Source organism: Morone saxatilis, unplaced genomic scaffold (genome assembly GCF_004916995.1).
Source record: "Morone saxatilis isolate NCDOM2014 unplaced genomic scaffold, NCSU_SB_2.0 Contig7, whole genome shotgun sequence".
NCBI classification, from domain to species: Eukaryota; Metazoa; Chordata; class Actinopteri; family Moronidae; genus Morone; species Morone saxatilis.
In genome coordinates this window covers 1,620,108-1,635,008 of record NW_023340246.1, presented here as the reverse complement: position 1 = coordinate 1,635,008, position 14,901 = coordinate 1,620,108, and the positions used below count along the sequence as shown (strand labels likewise).

The following is a 14,901-nucleotide window of genomic DNA, read 5'->3' as shown; positions in this document are numbered from 1 at the left end:
CTTCTGATTGGGGGACGACCCACTCTGCCTCTGAGCCACAGCCGCCCCTATAATACACTTCCAAATGGTGCGTCAATAGAGAAATGTAAGCTTATTGTTCTGTTCATCATTTGTAAATTGCTCAAAAGGAGACGATCACACTCCTTTGGTGTAAACTGTCTTTCACAAGCTCTCTGATCCATGAAAGGCCCAGAAAACAGAAATCAAAGTATGGCTTCTGACAAGTGGCTTTTACCTCGCTGTTCACGTCGTTCCCCAGGATGGCTTTTCAAACTTGCTAAGACTTGTTAATTAATATGTTTTGCCCCCAAGCGCAACATGAGTCATCAAGATTTCACAGTATGTTTACAGAAAGGATCTTTGGGCTGTTTAGAGTTTTAGATTTGCAGTAAGCATATTTTTTTAAAAGCATCATCTCCTTGCGGTGAGGTTTAGTAAACCATAAAGGTTGCCCTCTTTTCTTTCTCACTAGTGCTGTTAAAATAATGGTAATTATAATAAAGATGGTGATGATGGTGTAAAGGTAATGGCAGCTGTACAGAAGTGGAAGGCAGAGCTGCAGAACTAGTAGCAGTACTTCAACTTATCAAGTCATTTACTCCGTAAGTCAGAAACATTAGCTAAGCTACACACACACACACACACACACAGACACACACCTTTGGTGTTTCAACCATGCTTAAAATGGGATTGTCTTGGCAACATAGACGAGCCTAACTAAATACGGGAAAGGAGAAAGTGGCAGAGGCTCCAAAAGGGGCGGGACTTATCTGAAATTCTGCAGTTCCTTCCAGCTTATGTAGCATTTTAGCATCTATCAGCCCATTATTTTTAGCAGGGCCCACAGCTTTCCCATTTTGGTTCCAACTTCATAAACTGCATCTCTAGCAAAAGCAGGCGGCTGTTTTCAGCAAACCCCCTGCTACTTTCCCAGCCACAAACATTTGACAAAGTTAGCAACTTCCTGGTAAACAACAGGGGAGCTTGTAGCATCAAAGAGCAAGATCTCATGAGTTAGTTGGCGACAAGTACAAAACAAAAAGCTGGATGAATATTGGTCAGGTGGGCAGACACCTCTTAATCTTAATCTCTTAATCTTAATGAACGCTAATGTGTCAGGAAGAAGTATAAACAGCCAACTGCTTTCTTTCCATGTTAACATAATGAGGTGAAAATACATTAATGCTGTCTTTACCAGTTAATTGATGCAGCTTTAACTGTGGACACAAGAACCTTTGTCTTTTCCCTAAATTACATTTGATAGAAGGTTCTGTGTAGCATTCTTCTTTGATTTGCCTGTAATCGTAATAGTAGCAGCAGTTACAGGAGCAGTCAAAGCAACACTAGCAGTAGTTGTAGTAATATTAGCAGCAGCAGTAGGATTATTGGTAGCTAAATCAGTGCAGTACAGGAACAGTAGCAGTAATTGGTGCTACATCAGCGGTAGCAGTAATAACAGTAGTAGACATTACATGGCACCAATGTATGCTTAAGCTCCATCTATACAGGGTTGTTAAGTTCAGTACCATCGTTTACCTTTGGGTATTGACAGCTGAAAATATGTCTGTGTGTGTGTGCACTGTTTAGCAAATCTAAATGTGGTAGCACTTAATCCAGGCAGCGAGACACTTAAAATGAGTCATGCAAAGAGCCAGAGATAATTGGTGTGCATAAGACTGGTGTCAGAAGGTTACAGGTACACCCCCCCTCCCACTAAGAGGCTTTCTGAATAGCTCTGTCATCAGGGAGAGCAAGTGCCTGCTTGTTCCGCTGGAATTAATTGAACTGAATTGTCATTCATAATCTACATGTTGCCGTTTTGCACCCGCCATCTTTTGCTGTTGGCACAATTGAAATTTCGATCATGAGGTGTAAACATTTAGAAGCGTCCCTGTGAATATTCGTCAGGCCAGCGGGGGCCGCTGAGTGTTGGTGGAGGGCTCGGTGTGGCTGATTAGCGGCTTGGCCGTATGCATGTACGTGCACAGTGAGTTTGCCCTCCTCTTATTGACATGTTCTTGTCCAAACAGCTCCGTCCCAGGTCAGCGAAGTCATCAAGGAGAAAGTGCAGCAGCGCAGCATCCAGCTCTCCTGGCAGGAGCCCCACCAACCCAATGGCGTCATCACAGAATACGAGATCAAATACTACGAAAAAGTGAGTTTGTAGTCGATTTGTTTGTCTCTTCCTACTGCCTTTTCCTCTCCATCTCTTGCATCACATTCACTTTTGTCGACTCTTCATTTTGCATTCTATCTGCGTGCTGCTGTGAGTGGAATTCACAAGATTCTGCAAGTACCGTCTTTGTCTCATAATTGCAATAATGAATGAGATGCTCATAAGATTTTAATCAGGCTGTAGTCCTTCACAGCCACCCCCGCGCACGTTAGCACACACACAACCCATGGCTGCGGCACTGCCAGAATTAGCAATCTGTTACTGTTATCTCCTTTCCCCTTCCACATAGATTATAGTGCTGCTTCCCTGTGTTTCAAGTCTGAACACATCAGCTTTTTACAGCGAGGTTTAATGGAGCGAATTTAACCCAGCAAATCAAAGGCAGGGGAGCGGAGCTCTGATGCCAGTCCTGGCTGGTCGCAGCCTCTCGCAAAGCACTGACAAATCAGTCTCCTATGTCACGTACTGTGGCTGTGGTCTGCCCAGCTGTAAAAGTGGAAAATTGGAAACAACAACTACACTTCTAACAGACCCTGGCATTCCATTTGGGCTTTTGCCGAGCAAAACATTTACAGATCAACAACAAAGTACACAATGCGTGCAGCCTGTGCATCCAAATGGATTCCTTGATGGAGAAGATATTTTCATATGTTTATGTTGTCTATGTGGCAGGCTGCCTAATGGTGAGATAATAACTTTAGTTAAATTAGATGTTCTGTAATGTACAATCAGTATAAAGCATAATTAGAGAGATGTTTAGCAAAATTGATTTGCATTCCTTAATAGCGTAAATTCTCAAAAGTCAGAATTCAAATAAAGGTTGCATGCTAAAGAACACTGAAGGGGGAGGAATTTGCTGTACTGGAATTTATACTGTATGGTACTTTGAGCATAATCTACACTTTCACAACAGCGGAGTTGTGTATTTTTAACAGAAATAAAAAATAAATACTGACCAATCAGTTCCATTTGCTTCAACTTTGCTTTTTTTAAAAACTGCTGTTAAGTTACTATCAGTGTCAGTGTTTCCATCACCGTATTTTGATGCACAATTTGAAGTATTGCATTAGGGAAAGGTTGATGGAAAAGGCAAAATAATAAACAAACACTGTTTTTACGCTCGCTTGAGGTGGTTTTTGCCTTTTTCCATGATCTCTACACACAGATCTGATGGAACCTTCCTCACATTAATAAACCAAACAGAGATCCTGTTTTCTGCATTGTTTTTTACAGTCTGAGTTTTCACTACCACTGTTTCCATTACATCATCTTGTTGCGCCACCAACTGCTTTACTTACAGAATAATAGCATAACAGTAGTAGTTGGAAACAAGGATTCTAGGGCTGCCACCGACTAAAGATTTTCCTTGTCAACTAGTAGTAAAGCCAATAGTCGACTAGTCTGAACCCCCCATGTCTTTACCCCAGAGTCAGAGTCCTGGTCGGAGCCACTGGAAATCAGCTGGCCCCCAGTGGTCTTGCAGGTTCTGTCTTACATTCTGGCCCTGCACAGCTGCTGATTAGAGTTTGACATTGTTTTTCTGTGACTATAAAACTAACGAAAGTTGCATCAGCTTACAGTTAAGACGACTATTAGGGGGCGGCCCTAAAGCGTTGATTTGCATTTTCTTTTGCAGTCGAAATTTGGTCAAAAACACTCAATTGACGGGTCCGCTTAGTAGTCTCCCATGAAAAGGTGGGATTTTACCCTATGGACCACTGAAAGGCTTTTAATGTGAAACATCTGTGCAGGAAGGTAGCTTAGGAGCGATTAAAAGATAGAAAAGAAAAAGCGATTGGAATTAAATTGGGAATAGAAAACCGATTCAGAGCAGCAGAGTGGTGAGTATGACGTGTTTGTTGTACTGATGGAATTAGTGCACTTCGTTCTGAATTAATCAAGAACAAGGAAGAAGAACAAGAACAGGTAAACATGGAGGAAGTGACAGAGATGTTTTATTCAAATAGGAAAATGTGTACTAAAGAGGCAACATTGGTCTGGTTCTCTCTGCAGCTGAGGTAAATAAAGTTTTAATAAGCTATAAACTATTTTATAATTTATGATATATATACTGAATATTAAAATGACTACTAAATTTGAATGGTTTCATCTTAAATTGACACAATGTCCGTCTAGTTGGATGAAACATTGTTAAATCATGTTCATTCCATTCACAAAAGACAGGTAATTACTTCCTCTGAATTATATCTGCAGTAAGATAACAGCACTTCAATGGGACTCAGTTATAAACCAGACGTTCACACAGCAGTTGGATGTTCTTTTTTTAATCCCAAATGGTGAAAATGTCAGTTTTTGTATAAAAGATTATTTATTCCTTGTACAGGATCAGAAGGACCGAATCTACTCCACGGTGAGGTCCAAGTCCACATCAGCCACAGTGAACAACCTGAAGCCCAGCACTGCCTACGTGTTCCAGATCAGGGCCTTCACAGAGGCAGGGTACGGCACCTATGGGCCCAGATTAGAGATAACCACCAAGGAGGAGGCCACAGGTAGGATATTATACTGCTTACCATTGCAACAACTGTTTGTTGTGGTTTATCCTCAATTAACATCCATCAGTTTTCACTAGATTTGTTGTACAGTGCTGAATAAAACTGATGTTACATGTGTTATTTTTACCCCATGATCAGGTATTAAAGCTTGGCACCTTAAACATTTTACAGGTCAAATGATGAGTTGAAGGTTATGGACTGTCTCAAAAGCATGGAAAAAGAAAGCTTTTCAGATTCAGTAATTTAATGACAAAATCTTTATTTTCAACATTATTGTTGATTGTTGTAACATTATTTCAACAGTTTTTAAAGGTCCAGACGAGCGTTGTTCAGTTGATTGCAGTTTGCAACTTACCCGCTAGATGTCGCTGAATCCTACTCACTGCTCCTTCAAAACGTCCCATTTTATTTCCATTCTACTACTTCCCACACAAAACATGAACAATTCTACATCCTTAAATTAGCCAAGTTTAGATACTTTTATTTCAAAAACAATCCATGCTTTATTTTTTGATTAATTTAGGTACATGGTTTAAACATTAACACATAAGTAAAATGTTTTGTAAACAGCTAAACATATACATATAAAGTGGAGCATAGAGTATAAATGAAGAGGAATGGACAATTTCTACAAGCTTCCTGTATTAGCTTTTGCATTACAGCTCTAATGTTGTGTAATCAGTTCATTTTGCATATAAGATCCTAATCTTGTGGGGGGAAAAGTCATATTTAAGCGAAATCCGTATGAAAGTAAGAGTGAAATAATGTAGGAGGTTTGGTCCAACAGGCCACAACAAAAGTATAAAAGCAATGATGAATTAGTGAGAGACGTACCTGTGTTAGCCACTGCAGCATTAGCATTGCCACAAAGTTATGCTTTTAATTTGACAGCGTTTCACCTCTTCCAATGAAAAGCCCACAGAGAGCATTAGTGTCCCTCCAAATGCACCGACACTATGACCTAACACAGGGAGAGTTTGACCATGGCGATGTATTAGCACATCGTTCTGGAACACAGGCTTTCAAACTTCAAAATTTATGCACAACCTGTTCATGTTCCCAGCTTCTGTAGTAATAGCCCAGGGAAATTATTTGCTTTCAAGCAAAGCAAACAGAAATTGCTTTGACTTTATGCTGACAACATGTCGTGGGAAGAATCACTAAGCACAAGGACAAGCTACTGTAGCGTCGTGAGGATAAACTCATTTAAATCTAATCAGTTACATTAGCTCTGAGTGTCACACTGTGCTCATTCTGAGGTGAGGTATGCTCCCGTGAAGTGCTTGTGTTATGGATCGTAATGTTGAGCATATAGATATTGTAAACACGGATACATGTGGGGTTGGGCAACAGTTAGTGTTGTGGTTAACCTAGCTTAGCATAAAGACTTGAAGCCGGAGGAAACAGCTAGCCTGCCTCTGTCCACAGTGAAAAAAATAGGCATAGCAACACCTCTAAAGGAGATTAATATAAATAAACCAAATCAAACCGAAATGTGAAAAGATCTGTTGTGGTTTTAGGGAGTGTTACTTTGTGTTCTTAAACAGCAGTTTATAACACTTGTTGCCAGATTTGGTTTTTTTTAGCATAGGCTTTGGTTTTGGTCGCTGTACAGGTTTGCAACGGAATGAGATTTTCACAGTACGATAATTGTCTCAGAAAATATCACGCTTATAATTATTATTATTATCATCATCAATTACAATGACCCTTAAAGGAATTAAAACAGAAAGGTTGTTTTTTGTTTTTGAGAAACACTTTGTTCTATATTTTTTAAATAACTCTAATAAGGTAGAATTCAATACTGTAGACAAGCATATACATGGGGGGTCGCACCACATGATGTCAAAAATATAGTCATATCCGTCCTACAAGATTATTATTTTAATAACTTAAATTTTAAATTAGTACAATTAAAATTACAACAATTCTATTTTAAAAATATGTTGGACCTGGTGCAAAAAAAAAGCAAAGGTCAAACGTGTGCTCATTGTTAATGAAGAGACAGATGACATAAAAACAGTTTTTGCTCCTGTTTCTCCCTCCCTGACAATAACCAAGACAATTTAATTTCCCTTATATACATCATACAATAAGCTTTTATTTTCATGGTATAGGCACAATGGTACCAAACCTGGCAACCTCACTGTGAAACCAAGATAGTCTGAAATTACATAATGCTCTATATTTATCATTTTATTTAACTGTCAGAATGTGAATTTAATGTAGTTTTTAGCGCCCTCAAAAATTCCCTTCTCGCTAAGAGATTAGGATTTATAAGTGTCTAAAATCTCAATTTACTGATCACTATAGAGTAAACACCTGCAGTAAACACCTTTTAAATGGAATGAACTGTAAACTACCCTTAAGCTTGAGTGTAGCATTCCCATTGGAGACTTTAAATCCTTACTGTCTGATGTTTACTGTGAGTTTGTTTTTATTAATTATTTGTCTATTGTGCGATTGTGTATGTCTATTGTTCTTAGGTCTCTCCTGGAAAGGAGCTCATAATCTCAATGAGAGTGCCTGAATGAATAAAGATTAAGATATAATAATAATAATAATAATAATAATAATAATAATAATAATAACAATGATAAACCATTTAGTGTGTACACACAGTCAGTGTTCCAGCATGTAACTAAACCACAAATTTTTGTTTTTAAGCTTGTCATGCACGGGTTAAACAGTGTTAATTAGTGAGTATGAACGTTCTACCTGGTATGTTTTAGCCAGTTTCATTCATTTCTCTTTAGTTTGGAGCCCCAACATCCAACCTTCCTACCCAAACACGCCCCCACCCACTTTACGTCCAACATCTCTGCACAAAAGGATACATTAATTACTCATACCGCATGCAGAGCGTGTCCTGTGACAAGGTTAGAAGTTTGCAGTCCAGTCAAAATGTCCTTGACCAGCAACCGCTAGCGTCCTCCGTGACGGCCTCGAGAGGGGGGAAACCTGCAAGAGTGTAGTATGACTGCTGAGTGCTCCTAATTCCTCCCAAAATAGACAATTGGTGAGATATTGAAGCTTGATTAAGTAACAGCTGATTAAATGTCGCCACATTTTTCAGCCCTCTCCTCCTCCTCAGACAGGCCACAAAAAAAAATCATTCTCTTTTATTTATACAGCGCAGATCCACTTGATTTAAAATGCATGAAGTTTCTCCCTTCATACACCACTCGCGTTGACTTTATGCGACGCTATGGCAAGCCGTTCTTTGGAGCAATCGGCAGTTTGTCAACGCAAACAGTTTGAGCGCTGCGAGAGCTCTGAATGGGAAACAATCCAACCTGAATGTGTCTTTGTTTGAGATGAAGGGCATCGCCGTCGCCGTCTGGGACTATTAAGCCCACTTTCTGAAACAGTAGAGCCGTGTGTATAAGGACGGCTCAAAAATAGAAGCGCCCCTCCTCCACTCTCTCCGAGGGAAGGAGGGGGGTTATCAATCTCCACGCCTCTCATTGGGCTCAATTATGTCCTGCAGATTGTAGCCTTTGATGTTCACACTGAGCGTTTTCTGTCTTTCTGAATGTCCGTCTGTGTTTGTGTCCATCTCATCAGCTGCGATTGTCTCCAGCGAGCAGAACCCCGTCATCATCATCGCGGTGGTGGCCGTGGCGGGGACCATCATCCTGGTGTTCATGGTGTTTGGCTTCATCATCGGGAGAAGGTACGCTCTCGCGGGCCCCATTGACTCTCCGCTCCTGTGAGTCTGCGCTTGTCAATTAGCCTTTCTGTCACTCACAGGCCTCCGCGTTTGTGGAGTCGTCACACGCACACACACGTGCACCCATCATCTCGTGGCATGCTGTGCTAATGGGTTGTGATGCATCTTTTTTTTTTTTTTTCTCCCTCAGCCCCCAACAAAAATTTTAAGCTATTTTTGCAGAGCCATTATGAGACAAGTACCCCAGAGCGAGAAAGCTTTGGCTCTGCATTCCTGTGTGTGTGAGATCCTCAGGGCAGGATGAAGTATGGCGCATTTTTTTTTCCACCATCACAAAGCACCCTGCCCGTTGTCATTATCACCATTCCCTCACACACTTCATCTATGTTCTCATCTGCACGACTGGCATTTTATCAGAGCTTGCTTTCAATGGAGGGTTCATCAGAAGAAGCGTTCCTTGGTGCCATTTTGCAGAAAAAACTTCTTCTCTGAGCTATAACTGAATCAAACCAGAACGTACAGGCATCATACACATCCTTTATCAGTGTGACTTTAATTTTCCAGTGATAGCGATGTCAACCCAAACTTTAGGCTACAAAATCTGGGCTCAAGCTTAGCCCACAATTAACTCACTGACTGTGTGGTGTCATTACACTCCCTCTTTGCATAATCCAAGTGATGCAAAAAGAGCTCAAACCACATCCATCCCAATTCTGTGTCCCTCAACATTGAAACACAAGAGTCTCCTGCTAAATCTAACACTGATGATTTTATGTTGGGAGTTTAGCGCACCTCCAAGCCTTCTAGTACTCCAACTGTCAGTCTCCTAACATTGTCCATGCAGAAAATGAATGGGACCTTTACTTCGGGAACCATGGCCGACTCCCGCTCTCCTACTCGATGAGAAACAGAAAACCACACCAGTGATGAAAACTATGAAAATTGGCTTTTGTTCTACACAATCAGGACCTTTCTTAAGGAAGCCATGATCCCGAATTTCACCTGCTCAACACAGTCTCTAAAACACTGACACTCTATCAAATTGTATAGAGAGAGCCATAATGTATTAGAAATGTGAGGACAAAAAATGCAAATACTTTCAAATTGTGATGAATTTTTTAAAATTGAAAGATCATTCTTAATCTCTCAAACATAAAATGTTAAGAGCTGCAACAATTAGTTGTCAACTGTTAAATGAATCAGCAACTATTTTGATAGCCGATTAATCGCTTTGAGTCATTTTTAGAGAAGAAATATTAAAATTCTCTGATTTTAACTTCTCAAATGTGAATATTTTCCTTTAAGACAGAAAAATATTTGGTTTCTGGACAAAACAAGACATTTGAGGACCGTAGCTCTGGCTTTTGGAAACTTTGATCAACTCTGTGGACCAAACGACTAATCAATCAATCAAGAAATGAAAATAATAGTTGCTGCTCTAATGTTAACTCAAGGTCTATTTACTAGCTCTTCCCTGAGCCCAAAACAACTAGTGATGGCAAAAATGTGCCATATCTAGCTAAAACGTAGTGACAATGCCTTTTGCCTGTAAATAAAGGGAGTGTTTTAAGAGTTTAGTGGAGACACGCTACACACGTGTGTACTTTAATCCACTAAGTGCATGTCCATCACTTGGGGCTTATTTCACCTCCGTCATCCCCTTTTTTCAGTCTGCGCTCAAAGACCAACTTTGTGCAGCAAATCACCTGCTTGAGGGAACCTTCAACACGTTAATATTACAAATTAATATCTCTAGACATGTTGAACAGTCCTTTACAGTGCATGTATTATTTGATATGTTACATGATTAGATGCTGGAGCTACTTTCCCAGGCTGTACAGGCTGTGGGGGTTCACAGCTCCCGCTGCTCAGCTGGGTTCCTTAAGAGATTTGTCATGCGCGGCATTGGTCGCCGCATTAAAATTCTTGTAATTTAGGGAGTTTTATTTCCTCCGCACAATCAGTTGATTCTACCACTCTCTTCCCCCCCCCGTGCAGGCACTGCGGGTACAGCAAAGCCGATCAGGAGGGAGACGAGGAGCTCTACTTCCAGTGTGAGTGCCTGCATTCATCAGCCCAAACGCACACACATATAGAATATATGTACACACACACGCAGATAGAGACATCTCAGACACTGCATACTGAACAGGAAGGGTGCCTTAAAACCCATTAGCACCCACAGGCGTGACTGTTTGATCCCAGTTCGTTTGCTTTTAGTCAAAGCTGGGAACAATCGGGCTAACATCTGCTGCTGATTGGCCAGTCTGCGGAGATGAAGAAGTTAGGGAGCTACAAACGCATGAATGTGACAGCTGTCAGGGAGGGAAGAGAGGCTGACCCGTGAGGAAGGAGGAAAAACAACTGTAAAAGCCGCAACTCAGAGAGCGACAGTGTACACACAGTTAGCTTCGTCGTCAGGGCTGCTTCTAGGCGACTTCTATCAGTAAGAGGGTTGTTGTTTTTTTAACACTGATACACTACCCCTAATGATGCCCCTGGAGATACAGCTGCAGACAGCTTTCTCCAAGTGGAGCCGTAATGATCTGCGCTGTAGGCAAACTGCTGATTGGAAACAAAGGGTCAGTGGTGTCACAAAGTGTAGGACTGAAGCAGAGGCAGTGCCGGTGAGCCCAGGTTGGCTACTGCTAAGTGCCTGACAGATCCGCCTCAGCAGCTCACTGGTCCCAACTGCTGAAGGAAGGAAAAAAACTGGGAGAAAACACAAACAAGGCTAGTGTCGGGCATAATATAGAGGATCCGCCGTGCAATATCAAATGACGAGAGGCTGCCAGGGCGACAGAAGCTAGATAGCACGTGAATTCGACATGTAGACCCAATTTGTCTGCCATGTAACGACGAGGAAGTTGCGATAAGACATCTCCTATCAGATCCACTGACATCTCGGATGGACAAAGCAATTATGGGAGCAAGTTGAGGGAAATCTCAGCTGCTGGCGTCCCCTCGCTGGAGCACAATGTATTTGTTGTATTTACGCTGCTGGATTGGCCGCAGTGCTTTTCCTCCACGCAGAGAACAAGAGTCTCTCTGGCTGGTTGAGCTCGCAGTCCCATTGTGTTGTTCTGGTCCAGCGTTTATCCAGTGTATTATGGCTGTGCTATCTCATCAAATTTTAAAGTTGACAGGTTATATTGTTATCAGTGGAATTTAAAATGCATAGTGTAATCAGCCCCATGAGTGGACTGTTCCCTTAATGGTGCATAATATTGTAATTTGCTGTTAATTTGGAGGACTGGGCAAAATGGTAACCCCCTACCCCATCTCTGGCCTTTCTCTAACCTTGTTTGTTTTTCTTATTTTCTCCAAACTGCTTCCACTCTCACTTCATGGATATTCATAAACTCCTTCCCATATCAGTATTATTTTAAACTGCATACTTTATTTTTAAGAAAATCCCAAACGTCTCGCCCAAGGAATTACTCTGAAAAAGAGAATTATTGCACCACTTTCTCCACAAAACCTCACTTGATAGAAAATGTTTTGTATCGGTCCTTTTCTATCTTATCTTTGACTGAAGTTAAATTTTAGCTTAATTTTCAAAGAATATTACACATTGATATCGTAAAACTTATGTTCTGGAAAACGTTCATAGTGTACCAACAACTGAATACCTAATGGTTTTAATTACAACTATAGGGAGGAACGTTTGGGAAACATTAACATATATGTCGGTTTAGGTTTGGGGTCATGGGATGGCAACTTAACAGCCTGAGAGGCAACACGCAGGGCAAACCAGACAGGAGTAGATGAAAAAAAAATTCCTTAAGAATTTGAACCTTATGAGCAGCTACATACCTAACTGTAATCATTTATGAAATTCTTGATGCAAAGACAAGGATTACCTTCTGGAAGTTTCAAAGAGAGGAATGTATACAACATAATTTCAGACAGATGGTTTTCAAATTCAAATATTTTAAGTAATTAAGATTTCCACATCACACTTGTGTAAGTTGCATCCAGGACCAGGATTGACTTCCAAATTATTTGTAATGTCACAAATCATGCTTGAAGGCCCCGCCCTTTAACTAGTGTCAAACTCTATTATGCACAGTGAAGATCAAACATCACACTGTAGGAACAAGAAGAAAAACTGATTTATGAAGAACTTTTAAGGGGCACTGAGTGGTTAGACATTTCACATTTATGTTTTCAGCTGCTTGTAAAATTCCAATTGTTACAGCTTTCTTTGGTTCCATACAAAATGTCTACTTGCTGTTGGATATATATTATTTTAATTTAGGGGAACAACCCCTGTATCATCCCTAGAATACCATGTGTCATAAAGCTACTAAGGGTGATAAGCGTGTGAACCATCAGAGACAGATTATTCTTCAGTGAGGCAGTCTCAGCTGTGGGGAGGTGAAAGGTGACCGACTGCCTCATAAAAGCGCCACGCGTGGGTTACTCAAATCTTTGCTTCCCATTTTGTGAGGGTTTTTTTCCTGTGTGAAAACCCTTTTGACACCGGCCGCTGACTGTTCAGCAATTCCCTCTGAATCACTGGTCTTAGTAATCGTTTGCCTGTCAAGCGCCCGCTGGTGCGCAGTGTGCATATTTAATCGTAACAGTAATCCTCTTACCTTTCTACAGTCAAATTTCCAGGCACCAAAACCTACATTGACCCTGAAACCTATGAGGACCCAAACAGGGCTGTCCATCAATTTGCCAAGGAGCTGGATGCCTCCTGCATTAAAATTGAGCGGGTTATTGGAGCAGGTGAGCCCATCCTCTTGTGTCTTAGCTCTTGCTGTTTAGCTACTCCTGTGCTCTCATATATCACACTGACAGCCAAATATTTACACCTTGAATAGGGACACAGCTTTATGCATTGTATATTGATAGTGCAATTGCAAAGAGGGGAAAAAGTTCATTGCAATTAATGTGTGGGCTGCGTCTGCTAGGAGCAGTCGCAGAGATTCCCACAGCTGAAAAATTGCTGCCACATGGGTTTTACAGAGGCGGTCAATGACAGTATCTATGCATCTCTAGCATGTCTTATTATAGGTCTCTGTTACACTCCCCCGAGTATAACAAGATGTCGCACTCCAATTTGTATTCCACCACTGCACAGCTGCTTTGTCTCAAAATACACTAATAAATTTGTCATTGTGAAGCACTTTTTTTTTTTTTTTCTTTTTACCCACCCACAACTCATTAATGAATGCTTCCATCACTGCACAGGAGAGTTCGGGGAGGTGTGCAGCGGTCGGCTCAAGCTGCCCGGGAAGCGGGATGTGTCGGTCGCAATCAAGACTTTAAAAGTGGGCTACACGGAGAAGCAGAGGCGGGACTTCCTGTGCGAGGCCAGCATTATGGGGCAGTTTGACCACCCCAACGTCGTCCATCTGGAGGGAGTTGTCACAAGAGGTAATCACACTTTAAAAAATAAGCTGTAAAAGCCATGAAAGAGTTTAGAAATCCTGTTTCATCAGAGAATATTTAGCTTTGGGAGGTAAAAGCACCATAGTCAGAGTGACATTATATCTGATTAAATTAGCCACACTCCCTGTTTAACATTTTCTCATTTAGACACTGTAATAAAAGGAGCAGATGGTAACTTTTAATTAAAAGCCAATGAAACACGCAGCTAAAAATAATTTGGAAGCCGTTTCGGCGTGGTTGTTTATTGTGAAGCATTATGCAAGCAAACAAAATTCAGGTATCAATTAATCATCTTCTTTTCTTGTCCATCCTTTTCTTTTCTTTTTTTTCTCCAGGAAAACCAGTGATGATTGTCATCGAGTACATGGAGAACGGCTCATTAGATGCTTTCCTCAGGGTGAGTATCACCTTCGGAGGCTCAAACAGCATCTTTTTTCGTAACTTTTCTTTTGCACTGGCTGGAAAGTGTCCCAGACAGCAGGCAGTCTGCAGTAGGATCTGTGCATCACATAAATATCATAAATCTTGTGCTGGAGAGCTGCTGCAGTGCTGTGACCTACATTTCCCTCATGGTCAGCAAAGATGGCTGACCCCGCCTGTGTCTCTCTGTGCCACGCAGAAACACGACGGTCAGTTCACAGTCATCCAGTTGGTGGGGATGCTGCGGGGCATAGCGGCAGGGATGAGATACCTCTCTGATATGGGATACGTCCATCGAGATCTGGCTGCACGAAACATCCTCGTCAACAGCAACCTCGTATGTAAAGTGTCGGACTTCGGCCTGTCAAGGGTGATAGACGACGATCCCGAGGCTGTCTACACAACAACTGTGAGTCAATTAAAGCACTTGCTCTTTCTACCCAGAGCCCTGTCTGAATTCTCTAATCAAGTAAGCCGGTGCATGAAAATAGAACAGAAGTGTGCCCAAGTAGCACTGTGTTTAATATGCAAAATAAGCTGTATTTCAGCAAAACTTCCTATAAAGGCTTTATAAGCTGTAACTAATGCCTTTTTATGGTTAGTTCATAATTTACTTATACTGTTGTGTACTGTTACCATATATAAAAGGTTGATTCCAGTTTATTATAAATGCAACATTTCAGTTTAAGTTTCAATAATTTCAGTTGAATGAT

General features: G+C 41.1%; 1 protein-coding gene across 2 annotated transcripts in view; it reads left to right on the top strand.

The window, feature by feature from the left end:
- Positions 1-14,901, top strand: part of epha7 (eph receptor A7) — a 98,373-nt gene that overhangs the window by 71,897 nt on the left and 11,575 nt on the right. The window contains exons 6-13 of one of the 2 annotated variants that reach the window (XM_035678669.1): positions 2,031-2,155; positions 4,521-4,689; positions 8,260-8,368; positions 10,364-10,419; positions 12,989-13,102; positions 13,568-13,753; positions 14,104-14,165; positions 14,388-14,597. In XM_035678669.1, the coding sequence (XP_035534562.1) occupies positions 2,031-2,155; positions 4,521-4,689; positions 8,260-8,368; positions 10,364-10,419; positions 12,989-13,102; positions 13,568-13,753; positions 14,104-14,165; positions 14,388-14,597 (1,031 nt within the window). Of the gene's footprint in view, positions 1-2,030; positions 2,156-4,520; positions 4,690-8,259; positions 8,369-10,363; positions 10,420-12,976; positions 13,103-13,567; positions 13,754-14,103; positions 14,166-14,387; positions 14,598-14,901 lie in introns of both variants that reach the window. The other variant, XM_035678668.1, reaches the window with a different exon arrangement.